We start from the raw sequence: 18,205 nt of genomic DNA, 5'->3' as shown, positions 1-18,205 counted from the left end.
CAATGTGTCCTCTAAATTTTAGTTCCTTATCTGCCATCATCCCAAGATCTCTTATTTCCTCCACCTCCGACAATATATTTCCACAAAGCTTAAATTCTACATCCCATCTTTGTTTCCCAAATTTTAAATCCTTACATTTTGCAACATTGAACTGGCATCCCCACTCTTGTACTCATTCACTCAATTCTTCTTGTAAGGTCACAACATCTGCTCTACTTCTCATAATTTGTCCCAACTTTGCATCATCTGCAAAAAACTCCCTATCCAAAATTTTTCCAATATCATTAATATACAGGTTAAATAGCAATGGCCCTAAAACAGACATCTCAGGTACACCACTAGTGAATTTCCTCTTCTGGGATATTGCTCCCTCATACACAACTTGCTGATACCTATCAGATAGTCAATCTTCACTCCAATGCATGAGTCTAATATCCAATCCCATCTGCTCTAGTTGGACTATCAACTTATCATGCAGTAATCTATCAAAAGCCTTTGCAAAATCTAAGTATACTACTGTGTATTATCCATCTCCTTTGTCCAACGAAGCCCTCACCTTATTGTATTGTTGTCGAGTCCATTGAAGAGCTTCCAGATATGACAGTGGAACTGTAATATCTAGAATACTGTAATATATGGAACTAACATAATAACTCCTGGACAGTTCTTGCATGTTTAATAGTTCCTACTACTGTCTGGCTGAATTTTCATGCTTTAAAATGTTCTGTCCTTAGCCTGGTGATGATCTTTTGGCAATCTGTTGAACTTTGATGGAGTAGAGCTTTTCTCTAGGGGTTTTTCAATTTTCTGTAGAGCAGCAGAAATTGCTGGACAAGAATAGATATGGGCAGGTGTTAGATCAACTCCTGGACAATTCTTGCATGTTTAATAGTTCCTACTACCGTCTGGCTGAATTTTCATGCTTTAAAATGTTCTGTCCTTAGCCTGGTGATGATTGTGGTTATTTCTCTATTTTCATTAATTTCACTGATTTCATTCTTCTTCTGAAGTGTTTGTTTTACCAATCTTATTTTGGCGACAGAGTTAGTATCATTTAGTGATAGTGGGTGTAATTTTTGAGGTAAATGTCTTACTTCTTTGGATAGACTGTCTGCTCTTTCATTGCCTTCAATATTTACATGGGCTGGTATCCATTGCAGTATACAGTTCTTATTTTTCAAATTTAATGTTGTTAATTGTTCATGAATTTTCTGTGTGAGTTTTGTTTTTCCATATTTTAATGCTTTGAAGCATTAAATCAAGTGCAGATTTGGGGTTGCTGTAGATGGTTATTCCTTCTGTAATGTTTATTACTGGATTAGAGAGATAGAAATTGAGAGCTGTTTGTATGGCTGTTAACTCACAAGTGAAGTTTGAAGCTATTTTGCCAGCTGAGGTTTTAATTTGCATTTCCTCGCCTCCAGGTAGTTAGAAAAACCCCTGAACCTCCTTTGTTTGGTGCTTCATCAAATGATCCATCAATGCAGGCAACGACATGGTTTAGATTATTTAAGTGATGTATAGTGCCAAGTCCTTTTCTTTTATTTTCTTCTTGTGAATCCTTTTTTGAACAAGATTCTAGGAGATTTAAGTTTATCATTGTTGTAATAGGTTTCACGGTATAATAAGAACACAGATGGTTAAGAAAATAACTATTTATTAACTTAAAAGCTAATATTTCGCTGGTATTATATCCAGCATCTTCAGAGCACACAACACAGAGTCTGTTACAAAGGCAAGACAACCACAATCCGGTGCAACAGTGGGGCTAGTAAAAGTGATTGCAGCGTGCAACACAAGACTAAAGTCCTAATATGACGCCATCTAGGTTTAAAAAAAAAAAAAAAAAAAAAAAAATTCAAAGTTTTGAAATAGTAGTCCAAATGATAGTCTTAAAAAGTTTGAAAAGTATAAATTAAAAAATAAAAGTAATAAATATTAATTTGGTCTTAGGATGACTGTCTCCCAAATCTTTGGTAGATTTATACAGCCATACTTGTTAAGGTTTGGAGTATGTTTTAAGGCTTCTGTTGATTCCAGGAATAACCTCTCTGACTTGCAGAAGCTTCTGTGCATTACTTTTGTTTCTTTCCAATTGATCCTGTGTGCAGGGGTATCCAAAGCATGGTCTGCCAGACCCGACTTACCATAGCTAAAGTGTCGGATATATTTTTTGTGTTCACTGAGGCGGATGTCCACATTTCTCCTTGGATATCCACTTTATATCCACTATTATATCCACTTCTTGGATATAATACCAGCGAAATATTAGCTTTTAAGTTAATAAATAGTTATTTTCTTAACCATCTGTGTTCTTATTATACCGTGAAACCTATTACAACATGTCTGGCGAACACATAAGCCTATCCACGCATATAAGTTTATCATTATGTTTTTTGGTAGATTAGTGGAAAAAAATGGCTCTTTGCTTATTTCAATGGACAGGTGCTCTAAGTCTATCTGTTTTCTAATTTCATGATCGTATTGTAAAGTGGATGATCTCTTTAGTCTAGTTTTTCTTGTGCAGATGTCGAAAGTCCTGAGTGAGATGTGTTCCTGTTGTTGGCTCCTGATTCTGTTAGTGAATTTAACTGCGGAGAGTTTTCTTCTGTCTTCTAATATGTGAAGTCCACACTCTTGTTGAGCTTTCAAATTATTTGTGGATGAGACGGCACCTATAATAATTTTTGCTGCTCTTGATTGTACTCTGTCAAGTTTTACTTTTGAACTAGTAGAAGCTGGAGCCCAGATTGATGAGGCATATTCCATAGTGGGTCGTATGAGTGCAGTATATGTAATTTTGCGTGTATTTGGTTTTGCACCCCAGTTTGTTCCACAAATTTTGGAGACTCTGTTTTTTTCTATTTTGGTATTATATATTTTGATTTGGGGGTTGAAATTGTGTCTATTTTTTCTATCAGTGGAGAAGATGCTCAGTTTTTTCTGGGTTTATCGGTAATTTAAGTTCCTCTGCCCATCTTTCTAAGCCTTTTATTGAATTATTTAAGACTTATTGTAATAAATAAGTAGATTACTAAAACATGACCTCCCTTTAGCATTCTGTCCATCAAATCTGTCCTGTTCATCAAAGATAATACCATTGTTGTCAATCCAATTCTGAATCCTGATTCTCACCAGCCTCTCCAACACTTGAGAGGCTTCTGTTGTTAACCACAACTGACACACAGATAGGCCTATAATTTGATGCTTGAGTTCTGTCACCTCCCTTATGAAGCAGCACAATCTTTCTTTCCTTCCACTCCTTTGGAACTTGGCCCAGTGCAAGACTAATATTAAACAAATACGTTAAGGCAGATGCCAACTCCCTGGCACATTCCTTCAAAATACGTGGTGATATATTATCAAGTCCCACAGCTTATTAACACCAAGTTTGCTCAATTTCCCATATACCTTTTGCTCACTTACAGTCAGTCACTCTTTCTCATCTACTACTTTCAAACTCTCCATGATGTCACATTCACAAGAATTAAAGACTTTCATGAACTGCTCATTAAATATCTCAACTATATCCTCCAGCAGTTATTCTTATACCATTTTCTCCAATCAATGCCATCCTTCCATAATCGTTTTTTTTTTTTTTTTTTTTTTTTTTTTTTTTTTTTTTGCTGGCTACATATTGAAAGAACTCCCTAGGAACTGTTTTTGGCTTCATTAGTTAACTGCTGCTCATACTGAACTTTTGAAACTCTTATCAATTGAGACTTCCTTGCCTGTTCTTTGTATTCCTATTGTATTTGTAATAATCAATACCTCATGGTATTGATTATTACCACTCCTCTTATGTCGCCTCCATAATGCATTTTTTTTCTCTATATTGTATGCTTAATCTCGTCATTCATCCATTTTACACCTACCTTATTTAACCTTCTGATCTTTGGAATATATTTAGACATTGCTTCTACTAGCTAGTTCTTGAATATCACCCAAGCAGCATTCATCTCCTTTCCATCCAATTTCCAATTTCATACTGCACCTGCAAGTTGGCTCCTGATCTTCTCATAATCACCAGCATTGTAGTTCCACATATACCCTTTCCTCACAGAGGTCCTCACATTGCTGGCAACCACCCAGGTAATCACTTGGGTGGTTGCCAGCAGTGTGAAAAGTGTTTCAAATCATCCTCCACCAACCAACTGGAGAGTGATTTGACACCTCATTTATAATAACATCCTCTGATATATGACACTGGTTATATGTGTATGAGGATGGCTGATGGACAGATGCCAAAAAAGTGGCACATGGAGGAGCAGAATCCAGAAGCAGGTGACCAGTGGTGTGTCTTAAGCTACTATTTAACTAATACAAAAATGATATAGGAAATAATCTGAAGAAAAATATTCCATTGTTTGCTGATGATTCAAAATTGTGTAGCAGTAATAGTTAATCAAGGCAATGTGGAGAGCTTGCAGGATAATTTAAACAGACTGTCAGTATGGGCAAAAGATAATGGGCATCAGTTTAATGTAGAGAAATTAAAAAAAAAAAGTAAAAGAAAAGTAAACTTATGTATTTTGGGATAAAAAGATTACAAGCTGTGTACCACATTGATGGAATGATATTCTAAAAAATAGATGAAGCTAGGGATTTGGGAGTGGTAGTAGATATAGAGTTGAAGTTTAGATGGCATATTGCTAAAGTAACCAGGGTAGCTCACATGATTACTTGGTTATCAAAGAACACACTAACAACAGAGATGACAAAGTTGTTATTTGTCTTTATAAGGCCTTGATATATCCACATCTGGATTACTGTGCTCAGGTATGGAATCCTGGGTTTCTCGGGGATGAGGAAGTAGTGGAGACGAGCCAAACCCAAGTGACCAAGATGGTGAGTGGTCTGTGGAATGCTTCCTACAGGGATAGATTAGAGGATTTGTGGATTGAAGAAACTGTGTGATAGACAAAAAAAAAAGAGGGGATTTAATGGAAACATTTAAGTTACTTAAAGGGTTTTATAGGAACTAATCCACGGAAAGTGTTTCAGCACTTGGCTAGAGTGGGAAGAACCAGAGGAAGTTGAGTTAGACTGTGGTTAGAAAGGGTGTGAGGACTAGATTTTTTGCTTTGAGAGTGTTTGAATAAATGGAATGTGTTGCTAGAGTCAGTTGTTAAGTGTTTTGTCTGTTAATGAGTTTAAGGAGAGGTATGATAGATATTGTGTGGATAGTTTGGGTTTTCCCACGATGTCTTAGGACTCCAGGGAGGTGTTCATATGATATATGAGCACCTTCGTGTTCATAATATTTACATTATTCTGAATAATAATTTACAATAAAAAATTATCTCTACCTTCATTCAAAATATGTCTAAATAGCTGAACTCTTTCATTTGACGTACAGATTCTCCACTAGGAATGCAGTTGTTCTTTTCCATGTTCCTACTTCTGTATTGCTAATTTTCATTGCAAATTTGTTGTTCAGTTCAAGAGTTCCAAACACTTATAACAGATTAATTTAGATGTATAGCATCATCTCCATTAAATAAAGAGATGAGGTTATTTTAGGTATAAAAGTCTTACAGTGGCTGCACTGCATAGTTCAGAAGGCCTGGACAGAGGTATGAATTCCCGATTGGAGTAGAGCTCTCATAGTACCCATATATAAAAAGGGAAATAAAACTGAATGTGAGAATTATAGAGGTATTTCCCTACTGAGTGTTCCTGGTAAGATTTTTGCAAGTAAGATTTTTGCAAGTATACTTGAGAAACGTTTGAAAAGGAATGTGAAAGAAAAGCTTGGTGAAGAACAAAGCTGGATTCAGGCCAAATAGAGGCTGTCAGAATCAGATCTTCACTTTACGACAAATAGTTGAGAAAGCATGGGAATATAACAAAGATCTGTATTTAAGTTTTGTTGATCTGGAAAAGGCATAGGACAAGGTGCCAAGAGAGAAGCTATTCAATACGCTACAGTTATATGGTGTCAATGGGACATTATATCAAGCATACTTAGTCTTTATTTGAGTTGTAAGTCAGCAGTTAGAATTGAAGGAAGTACAGGAAGATGGTTTAATGTTAAATCTGGCGTGAGACAGGGATGTACATTATCCTCTCTGTCATTCATTATCTATATGGACCACATTATGAAGGAAAGTGGTATTAAACATGATATCAAAATTGGAGATGCTAATGTCAGCTCTTTGCTTTATGCAGATGATGTTATACTTCTAAATAAATCTGCTACAAGTCTGCAAGATTCCCTGACTAAATTGAATAACTGTTGTAATAGATATAGTATGAAGGTTAGCAATAAGACAATGAAAATAGGTAGAATCATTGAAAATGTCAACTGCATTGTGAATGGAGAACCTGTGGAACAAGTAAAACATTTCAGCTACTTTGGCACGATTTTTAGTGAAGATGGTAAATTAAATATGGAAATAGACAACAGAATCAACTAAGCTGGTATAGTAGGAAGTCAACTGAATAAGTTCATATGGAATAAGAGAAATATTAGTCGGAACACTAAATTAGCGGTATACAAGACAGTTTTCAAACCAGTTTTAACTTATGGATCTGAGAGCTGGGTCAGAAGTAAAACACTTGACCAAAAACTAGAGACCGCAGATCTGAGAGTCTTGAGAAAGATTAGGGGTGTGAACAGATGGCATCAATGGCAATATCATATTAAAAATGAGGATATTAGGAAAGAACTTGACATTGTCAGCATCCAGGAATGCGTTAGCAGAGCTAATCTCAGGTGGTATGGTCACTTAAACAGAATGGGAGAGGAAAAATTAGCAAAACAAGTGTTCTCTACCAGGTTGAGGAAAAGGACCCAGAGGAAGACCAAGATATAGGTGGATTGATACGATACAAAGTGCCTTAGATGATAGAAACATAAGATCTAATAATGTTGGGGTCTTGACAAGTAACAGACTAATTTGGAAAATTGTAGATAGGAAGTTAGTAATGATGTAACTTTTTCATGTAGTACTATCATATCCTGTACACCCCTTGAGGATACATGGCAGGAATTTGATGATGATGATTTTATGTTATGTTTTTTTTTCCCTTTTTTAACCCATAATATGATATATTGGTAATAAGGGTCGTGATAGCATGTACCCTAGTCTTATATCTGATTTTACAGCAATCCATCTTTTAGCACTTCCTCCAGTCTTCAATTATTACTACTGCTGACTTACAACTTAAATATAAACTGGATATAAACTATGAATGTTTTATAATGTGCTATTTATGACATATAACATTTTTAATGGGTTTTCTCTTGGCACCTCTTCTGAATCTAAAAAAAAAAAAAAAAAACACCTTTAAATAGGGATCCTTGTTATTATTATTATTATCTGCTTTCATGGAGTCAAACGACTCATTTCATGAGGTCTATACTCTTTAAGATCCATGAGTTGTGTCTTGAGCCCATTTACAGTTTCCATGCTCACCATACTTTCAGGCAATGCAATTCCACTCACCAATTACTCCTCACACCCTCCTTATACAGCTTCCATGGATGGCTTCTAGTTCTACCCTTGCTTCTGTCTACTCTGAAATATCTTCTCCACATTAATCTGGTAACAACCCCTCAACAACTTATATGTCTCAGTCATATTCCTCTGCTTCTATCACAGGACTATGTAAGTTGCATTCCCTCAATCTCTCTCTCTCTCTCTTTCTTTGTATCTAACATTCCATAGATCTAACACCAACTTATTAAACCTTCTCCAATACCTCCTCATCCCAATGAAAACCAGGTGACCAAATCTGCGCACTTGTTATATTCCCATGATTTCTCAACTATTTGTCCTAAAGTGTAAATCTGATCTTGACAATCCTTATCCAACCTGCTCTTACCTAAGTTTCTCTGTTGCAATTTTTTTTAGCCTCTTCTCAAGTATGTTTTCATAAATCTTTCCTACAACACTCAGAAGGGAGATTCCTCTCTAATTTCCTGGCCCCTAGTTGGCACATCTGCTCTCCAACAAACAGGCTGCTGCTTTGAATCCTTGGAGGCATGGATGTTAATGACTGTCTTTAAGTGGAGAAAAAGAATTTCATCCATAGGGTGCAGTACGAGACCACCATCTTTCTTATTGGATGCTTGAAAAAGTTTTTCATTTTTGGTCTCTCTCTAGAACAGGGTTTCCAGATTAAGTAAAAATATATAAATAAAATTCTAAAAAGATCCTTGGCCCACTCACAGTATTAATGTACTATTGGTTTACAACATTCCATGTGATTCCATGGATTGGAATCGCATAAAAATACACTTTGATTTATTTTTCGTTTTATAAATGGGTACAGTGAGAGCTTGATTCTAATCATCTGGAATTTGACCTTACTTATGCAGCATAGCTACTATTAAAACTTTTAACTTCTGTATTTGATCATTTTTGGTTGAATATTGTCTACTCTAGATGTCATTCTGCATTTCATTCAGATTTCTGAGGCCTTTTTTCCCACCTTCAATACTGAAATGTACTCATCATACATTCCTTCTGAGTATTTTATGATTGTTCTGTTACTTCTTAACCATTTAATATTTTTCCAAGTAATGACTCCAAACATCTAGAATATCCTTATCTTTAGCTTTTACTGTACCATTATCATCTTTGACTGCTATTCTTTCATCCATTTCTAAGCTTTATCAATAGCAGTGAATTTTGCTGTCACTGATATTTCTTATCTCTATTTTCCCAAATATCTTCCCATGACTATTGTTTGACTACATGAATATAACTTTCTTACATTTTACTCCACAGAGTGCACGCTGATTTACTTGCCACGAACTTTTATATGTGATTCCCTCCCCACACTCAATTTCCTCTTGAGTCCACCATAAAGGTTGGTCGATTGGTAGAGCCTCTGCTGCTAATGGCTCAGTTAAGTAAGTTTGAGCGCGGTTAGTAGTTGGAAGGGTACCAATCATTTGATGCTGTTGGCACACTCTCCCTCGATGAGTCTTTAGACTCCCTAGAGGTGTCAAATAATAATAATAATATATATATATATAATAATATAATATATAAAGTTCTGATTTTTCTATCCTTACAGACAACTCTCAAGCTTTCTTGACTAAATCAATCAATGTTTTCTTTAGGTTTTTGTCAGATGTTGTTCTCTAAGATTTGCTTGTGTTCAAATTCCATGTCCAATAATATTTGAGTCTACACTTCAATTCTGAAAACAGCTTGACTGATTATTTTTTAAAACTTTATAATCATGATTATGATCATTATAAATGATCATTATTCAAATCCTATCTTAAATCCACTGTATTCTTAAAGGTCTATTCTGAACCTGTCTGAAAACATCATGATCAACCAGAACATAATCAATAAGAATTTTCTTACTTTTGACTTTCTCTCCATGTGAACTGATGCAAATCCTTATGAGGAATGACATCGGTAATGCTGGTGTACATGTTTCTGAACAGAAATCCAATAGATTCTTATTATTTGCTTTGTTCTTTTCTCTAAATTTTCCCAAAATATTTTTATGTACCTAGGATGGATTTATTTCCTACTCTGCTGCTTATGTCTCTAACAAGAACCAGATTTTTCCTTTTACTTCACTTTGGCAGCTCTTTTTAAATTCCTTAAAAAATTCTTAATAAATTAAGAAATGTATGCAAACTTCAAAGAAAGAAATTAGACAATGAGATGTATATACATTCCCTTGAAAATGCTTGGTTTGGTGACAAATACTGTTTCTTTCTTTCCCTGATCACTATTGCCCGAATTTAAATAAAACACTTTATAGTGATAGAAATAGCAAAGCTTACTGGGTGATGGAGTTAACCCTGATACCAATCAAAGGCAAATTTACATTTGATATAAAGTTACATTTAATACAAAAGTTAGCTTGTATTAACAGTAGTTAAAATAACATATCCAGCAGTGTGCTTTAAGAAAGAAGAGATAACAAGATATTTGGAGTTGAACTCTAGAATTTAAAATATACAGTATGAGAAAGGTGTTGAGAATGAACCTCAGTTATATGGATTTAGATACATATATTGAATAGCCAAGAATGAAATGAATATGAATTGTAAACAAGGAAGATGATGAATGGAATGAATTATAGATTTAAATCTAAAATTATTAAACCTAAAATTTGTAAAATCTAAAATTAAAGAAGAAAAGGAAACAAAACATTTAGTCAAGTATATACAGAACTAGCAACATGATGTTGTGCTGACCATTTGACAGGGCACAATACATCATCAGATGGTTAACCTGTTATTTCTGTAATTCTTCCGTCTCTTTAACTTGATGCTTCTTATGTTTATGGTGGCTATCTTTGGTTCTTTTGAGTTTGAGGTTGTTCCAGTAGCAGGAAACAAGCAAACACTGACTTTTCAATGTTTGTTAGTTCCATGACAAAAAAATTAGAGGCTTTGTTTAACTAGGCAAAACATTTAGACAGCATGACATTTGATCATGACATACCATCACATTTGTGTGATTTAAGCTGATATTTAACCAAACACAATTTGTTTTGATAAGCTCCAAGGTACAAGCTCATCTTTATTCATTGTCCAGATGGATACCTAGTAATGAGACAAAACCACAGAAGGCAAGGACTGGATATTATTATTATTATTATTACCCAAGACCTCATGGAGTCAAAGACTCATTTGGGAGGTCCTTTTATCACACTCACACACAGCTCATCGTACCGTGCCTAGAACACAATCAAACTCCTTGCAGACACCACACTCTCGGACAAGGCATTCCAATCATTCATAACTCTGCATGAAAAAAACCTTCCCCTCACTCCCCTACTCACACCCTCTTTATACAGTTTCCAGGTATGACCTCTAGTTCTCCCCCAATCTCCCACTATTTTCTGTAGAACTTCTCCAGCATTGATCCTATAACAACCATTTACCAACTTTTAAGTCTCTATCATATCTCCCCACTTCCTCCCTGTCCACCAGACTCTGCAAATTACATCTTCCCAATCTTTCTCATACTCGACATTCCAGAGGTCAGAAACTACTTTAGTCAATCGCCTTTGGACCCTTTCCAACATCTCTTCATCCTTCTGAAAACCAGGTGATCAAATCTGGTCACAATATTCTTCGATGTGTGGCCTAATCAAAGTCTCATACAATGGAACAAGAATCTTTCTACTTCTACATGTCAGTGTCCTCCGTATCATTCCCAGAAGCCTTTGTGTTGTCTTCACCATTTTGCTTATGTATCCCCTAAATTTCAGATCCTTATCTGCTATCACCCCTAGATCTCTTATTTCTTCCACCTCCAACAATATATCCTCACCAAGCATAAATTCTGAATCCCATCTTTGTTTTCCAAATTTTAAAACCTTACATTTTGCAACATTGAATTCGCATCTCTATTTCCGTGCCCAATCACTCAATTTATTCAAGTCTTCTTGTAAGGCAACAACATCTTCACTACTCTTCATGGTTCGTCCCAACTTTGCATCATCTGCAAACAACTGAATATCTCCATCCAAATCTTCACCTATATTGTTAATACACAAGTTAAACAGTAATGGCCCCAAAACAGACCCCTGAGGGACTCCACCTAGTGACTTTCCTTTTCCTGGATATCACTCCCCCATACACAACTTCTTGATACCTATCAGATAGCCAGTCTCCAATCCAATGAACTAATCTAATATCCAACCCCATCTGCTCTAGTTTGACTATCAATTTATCATGAGGTACTCTATCAAAAACCTTTATGAAATCTAAGTATATTACTGTGTATCCTTCTCCTCTGTCCAAGGAAGCAGTCACTTTATTGTAATAAGTAGATTACAAAAACATGAACTCCCTTTAGCAAATCCATGCTATCCATCAAAGATGATACCATTGTTGTCAACCCAACTCAGGATCCTAGTTCTCACAAGCTTCTCCAACAACTTAGCCACAACACCTGACACACAGATAGGCCTATAGTTTGATGCTTGAGTTTGATCACCTCCTTTATGAAGTTGCGCAATGTTGCCCACCTTCCACTCCTTAGGAACTTGACCCAGTGCAAGACTCGTATTAAAAATATATGTCAAGACAGGTGTCAACTCCCTGGCACATTCCTTCAGAATACGTAGCGACATATTATCAAGTCCGACAGCCTTATTAACATCTAGTTTACTCAACTCCCCATACACCTCTTGTACACTTACAGTCAGTCTCTCTTCCCCATCATCTACTGCTCTCAATCACTCCATGAAGTTACATTCACAAGATTGAAAGACCTTTATGAATTGCTCATTAAGTATCTCCACCACACATTCTGCAACAGCTGTCTTTATACCATTTTCTCCTATCAATGTCATCCTTCCATAATCATTCTTTCTTTTGCTGGCTACATATCGAAAGAACTACTTAGGATTCTTTTTGGCTTCAGTAGCTAACTGCTGTTCATACCTCTCTTTAGCTACCCTCACCAACCAAGTCACCCTCCTTGCCTGGTCTTTGTAGACCTCATGGAATTGGTTATTTCCACTTCTCTTATGCTGCCTCTACAATGCCCTCTTTCTCTGTATCACATGCTTAATCTCTTTATTCATCCAACTCACACCTACCTTATTTAACCTTCTCACCCTTGGAATACACTTAGACATTGCATCTACTAGATAGTTTTTGAAAATCCCCCAAGCTGCATTGATCTCTTTTCTAGCTAACTCCTCATTCCATGCTACACCTGTAAGCTGTCTCCTGAGCTCTTCATAATCAATCCCCCCCCCCTCCCACTTGTAGTTACACATATACCCTTTTCTCACAGAGGTCCTCACACTCCTGGTAACCACCCAGGTAATCACCTCATGGTCACTCTCACTAATTGGTGGATGATTTGACACCTCATTTATAATTACATCCTCTGATGAGATGACCAAATCCAAGACCCTCAATCCTCACGTGCCCTCTGTTACATCCTGTCTGAGGTAGTTATCCCTCAAAAACTCAAGAAACTCATTTTCTTTACTTCCAGTTGCTATCTCATAATTTCAGTCTATATTGCCATAATTAAAATTGCCCATAATGATCACCCTTATCTTATTTGCTTTGCTAATTTGATTATACATTTCATTATCACCACCATCCACATTACCTGGTCTATAACAACATCCAACCAAGTATTTGATTCCATTCACCTCTATCTCACACCACACTGCCTCAAAACCACTGGCACTATTTCCCTCTTGCATCTCTACTTTGTATGGACTCTTTCTCTATCATTAATAGCACTCACCCACCCTTTTTACCCCTTCTATCCTCACGAAACACATCATACCCTTCCATCTCTATTCCTGTCAAGATGTTGTCCTCTCCCAACCATATCCCACTTATTCCGACAATCTTTGGGTGAACAGAAGCAATTAATGCAACCATTTCATCTGCTTTGTTTCTTATACTTCTAGCATTTGTATACAAACACAACAGCTCGTTTCTGGATCTACAGCTAGTTCCTCTGATACCACTCACTCGATGTGATCTCTCCATGCCCGACTGGGGCCATTTCCCTTTCTGCTTATTCATTTTAAAACCCTTTTCAATTCCAACTGTTTCCTCTTGATCCCAGGTCATCCCATTTCTTTCCTGTATACACATGCTCTCACCACCTCTCGGAGCATCCATCTTTCTCACGCTGTGTATCCCTGTCCACCCTGAGTCTCCCCATTTCCCTGCTCCTCTTGCACTCCCATTCTCTCATTTTCTATACTCATACCACTCACTTCCTCATTCATAACCACCTCTTCAATCTCTCCTGCTCTTCCACATCACTTCCCGCTTGATCTGATTCATTCTCTCTCACTCTAGTCACTTCTCTACCTTCCAGCAGCAGTCTCTCCAAGCGACTCACACCATAACCACCAATAAAAAGCCAATTTTTATTGGACATACCATAGTAACTTGATGGCTATATAATTTTGCACATGCATGTGAGACTCTTGCCCTACTATCATCTTTCAACACTCTATGGCGCAAGTTATAAACTTTCGTCCTCATTAACATTCGTTATGGTTTTTAAATCACTCGTTTACTTTTTTACTAATTTTTTAACATTCTGATTTAAAATTTGAAGGAAGAAGTGAACCATACAGTTCACTTCTTCCTTCAAACTTGCTCTTTGTCCTCTGTCAAATCATTCATGCCGATTAAAACTATCAACTCCTTTGCTCGCTCCTCCTCAATACCAATGCCTCAATCACTCTACTCATTTTACCTCCTGGAAAACATACCTTGTGCATCCTATCATCCAGCACACCTTTAATAATGGAGTCACCATATAATGCCACTCGCTCATCTTTCGTTAACTCTTCTGTGCCATTATGATTAGTTTTAATAGTTTTTACCCGAATTTTCTTAATTTCATTCCGTATCCATTTCATCTGTTTCCTCATCCAATCCAATTCAACTTCTGAATCTCGCGTCACATTCTCTCTATCATTCATTCTTTCTAATTTTCTAACTATCGAAACACTCTCTTCTCACTTTCACTCTCATTCATCCTTCTGCGCTTCCATACTTTCGGTCCAACATGCGTCCGACTTTCGCTATCATTCATTCTTTTGAATTTTTTCACTTTCGATTCCTGCATCATGCCATTTCCAGTTTCATTTGTTCTCTCGATTTCATTTCCTTCCACCACTCTCGCCTCACTTCCATCCTTATTAACATCCGTTACAGTTTTTAAATCACTCGTTTTCTTTTTTAATGATTTTTTAACATTCTTTCGCCTCTCTTTCACACTATCCTTCTCTTTCGAACGTGAACTAATTTTCCCCACAATATGGGGTCAGAATCCTTCAGTCAGTTCTCAGCATTCCTTACAGGCTATGAGGATACTATCAATGAACTCAATGCAAATTGCTTCTGCAAGCAGGAAAATTTTGTAGCAATGGTTAATGTCAAGAATTTAAACAGCAGTTCCATTTAAACAAGAATAAATCAAGAAGTGCATACTTTTTCAGAACTCCCCACTCTTATCTCTCACAATAATTAGAAGTAAGTCACCCAATAGTGACACTGAAACACAAGGGGACTGTACTTTATTATGCTGCACTGTGACAGATCAGTCTTGTTAATTCAGCATGATTGAAGGATCATAATGGAGATGACCACATGAAAGAACCTGAATACAGAACACTGCTTCTATGGTTTTTCAAGTTAGTGGAAGATCTATAGGAATCCGGGAAAATTTTTATTGGACATACCATAGTAACTAGATGGCTATATAATTTTGCACATGCATCTGAGACTCTTGCCCTACTATCATCTTTCAACGGTCTATGGCGCAAGTTATGAAATCCTCTATGAATCATGACCAGGACTTGACAAATAAACTTGCCCATGAGAGGACATTTTGGTCGTTTGCAAGCAGCTGCAGACAGGGCAAAATAGAATATTTGTTATTTAATAAAAATAACTTTCTAAGGAAAATCTTTTTTAATCAGAAAACACATAATGATGAAAGCTAAGATAAGAGTGCTGCAATCCATGCCAAAAAGTTCAAGTGTGGTGTACTTGAACTGCATATCGTAACAGAAATATTGAATACAAAATTAATTTACCTGCTGAAAGACATCAAGCCTCTTAACTGTAAGTGTCATTGTCTGCTGCAATTTTTCATCATCTCTTCCAACTGCTCCTTCTTTCTGTTTCATAGCTTCTTGCTAAAAATTAAATAAGAACCATTGTTACTATCGGATGCTATTATTAAAGATAGGGATGATTAATGTGGCTTTTAATTTTGTTGAATTTTTATTGAATTCTTTACCCTATCACGGTTGTATTTGTCTCTGACTGACTGGAACCAGTGAAGAGAATCAAAATCCTGGTACTGATCTAACAATTTTAGGATATAAGCCACTCCTAAAACAGAAAATAAGTTATTTGATGCAATGCAGTTCTTTTATTTGTAACATATAATTCAAAAATGTAATATTAAGAGACAATAAAATTTAATCTGGTGTTTTACACCTATTACAAAATGCTAACATTTAATTACAACTTTTTCATAAAAAATAGTTTGAATACCCCCTCCCCAATTAAAATGTGCATGAGATATTGTATACTACTGTATATTCCAATTTCTCCATAAATGACAAGAGGCAAGGAAAAAAGAAGACTATACAGAAAAAGGAAAGAGACAATACTAAAGATTAAGGAATAAAATTAAGAAAGACTGCAATTAAAGCAAATGAAAACTAGATGGAAGAAATATGTAAAAAACAGAAGCTCCTGGTCTCAAAAAATTACTTAGTGGTAACAAAGGGATAGTAGAGAGAGATCGAAAGAATATCTTGAAGACTTATATAATGGATAAAATATGCATAATGAATTTATCAAACCAGAATATGAAGTTGAAAAAGAAAGTCTTGCACAAGTCTTGAAAAAGAAAGTCTTGGATGAAGAAATTAAAAAGAGCAATCAATGAATTACCTACTGACTAATGAATTACTTAAGTGACAATATACCAGCTGAATTTTTAAAACACTGGGAGTGCAACATGTGCAGATTTATTTAAAGTGATTAGATTAATTTATAAAGAGGGAAAGAAAGTACATGATTTCTATGAAAGTCTGATGGTAATAAATACCCAAGAAAGGGAATGCAACAAAAATTAAAAATGATCCAACACTAAGTTTGCTCAAGTCTTGTCTCAAAAATTATACTAAATATAGTAAAACATAGAATTAAATCAAAAATTAAATGTTCATCTGATGAAAAGTAGTTGTGGATTTCACAATGGATAGGGAACTAGAGAAGTGATACTACCAAAGAACTGAGTAAATAAATCTACATATATGCCTTTATATATTTTGGGAAAAAGCATTCGATAATGTTCAATAAAACAAACTTTTTCAAATAATGAAAGAAATTGTAATTGACTGAAAAAATAGGAGATTAATTAAGAAATTGTATGCAAACCAAAAAATAAAGATAAGAATACAGGAAAATGAATCTTTCTTTACTTCTTCTAAAAGAAAGAAAGAAAGAAAGAAATGAAAAGGGCAACTCTAGGTATAAGTCGAGTGCAAATACATTTGATACACTTTGCTAATGATATAGGTGTATTAGCTGAGAAAGGAATTTAATACAGATATAATAAATATAAATATTGTTTGAATTGGAAGATATTTTTTTTATTATTATGGACTTCATATAAATACAGCAAAAACTAAAATAATGGTGGAAGATTCAAAAGAGAAAAAAAAAACACAGACAAAATAGTAATTAGAGGTAAGAAACACTGAACAAGTAAAATCATTCATACACTTGGAAGAACTATTCAAGAATGTAGAAGATGTAAGTTGGAAATAATATGAACTGCCATGGTGAAAGAAAAAGAAAGAGAGATCATTTATCAAGTAAGATCTAAAGTAAAGGCAAAAAAGATTTAAAAAATATTAGTATTTTTAATATGGTTGTAGGACTTGGACTATTACAGCAAAAGACTGGAAAAGAAGTGAAACATTTATGAAAAACCAATGTCTTACATGTCTTACATGAAATGAAATAGCGCAGAATATTATGGAAGACAATCATAGGAAGGAAGACGAAATTCCTGGGACTAAGAGGGAGATATAACAAATAGACTGTAAACATATTAGAAGAGAAGATATCAGGGAAAAAAAGAGGATGATTCATATATTACATTACAGCAGATACTCACTAAATGAACTCTTAGGAACCAGAGACAGTTTGTTATAGTACCATGAAACAAAGAAAATGGCAGGAAAAAGAACAGAAAAAATTACAATAAACAGAACAAATGAATGAAGCTGCGAGAAATAGAACAAAGGAAATTGTTTGGCAATAGATAAAAACAATTGCAGTAAACAAAGAAAAAATCATGAGAAATAAAACAAAGGAAATCATGGGAAAGAGTATGAAAGAAATCAAGCAAAAGAAATTATTGGGAACAGAAAATGAAATGAAATTGCCAGAAATAGAACAAATCATGGGAAATAATACAAAAGAAATAATGGGAAACAGAATGAAAGAAATGGTATGTATGGTAGGAATCATACATAAAACACACAAAGCAACAGAGTGAAAAAATGCAAATGCAAACAATAATGGGATACAAAACAAAATTAGAAGAGTATGAAATTATAAAAATTAAAATCCAGAATTAATGTTTGAATTTTGAAATGTTAGGTTAGGTTAAATTGATCTGTCAACTTACCTGAAATCTGCATAATAAACTAAATAAGTTCAGTCTGTGCCATTAAAATCAGAAAT

At 35.3% G+C, this 18,205-nt stretch overlaps 1 protein-coding gene across 2 annotated transcripts in view; it reads right to left on the bottom strand.

Moving 5' to 3' along the window:
* SWIP (strumpellin and WASH-interacting protein) overlaps positions 1–18,205 on the bottom strand; it is a 557,147-nt gene that overhangs the window by 33,401 nt on the left and 505,541 nt on the right. For both annotated transcript variants that reach the window (XM_090402140.1, XM_090402141.1), the window contains 2 exons: positions 15,735–15,829; positions 15,529–15,630 (listed from right to left, as the gene is read on the bottom strand). In XM_090402140.1, the coding sequence (XP_090258266.1) occupies positions 15,529–15,630; positions 15,735–15,829 (197 nt within the window). The remainder of the gene's footprint in view (positions 1–15,528; positions 15,631–15,734; positions 15,830–18,205) is intronic.

This window comes from Typopeltis vanoorti, chromosome 12 (genome assembly GCF_054136105.1).
Source record: "Typopeltis vanoorti isolate ZY-2024b chromosome 12, IOZ_Tvanoo_1.0, whole genome shotgun sequence".
Classification (NCBI taxonomy): domain Eukaryota; kingdom Metazoa; phylum Arthropoda; class Arachnida; order Uropygi; family Thelyphonidae; genus Typopeltis; species Typopeltis vanoorti.
The sequence above is the reverse complement of the archived record's forward strand: the minus strand, read 5'-3'. Positions and strand labels throughout refer to the sequence as shown.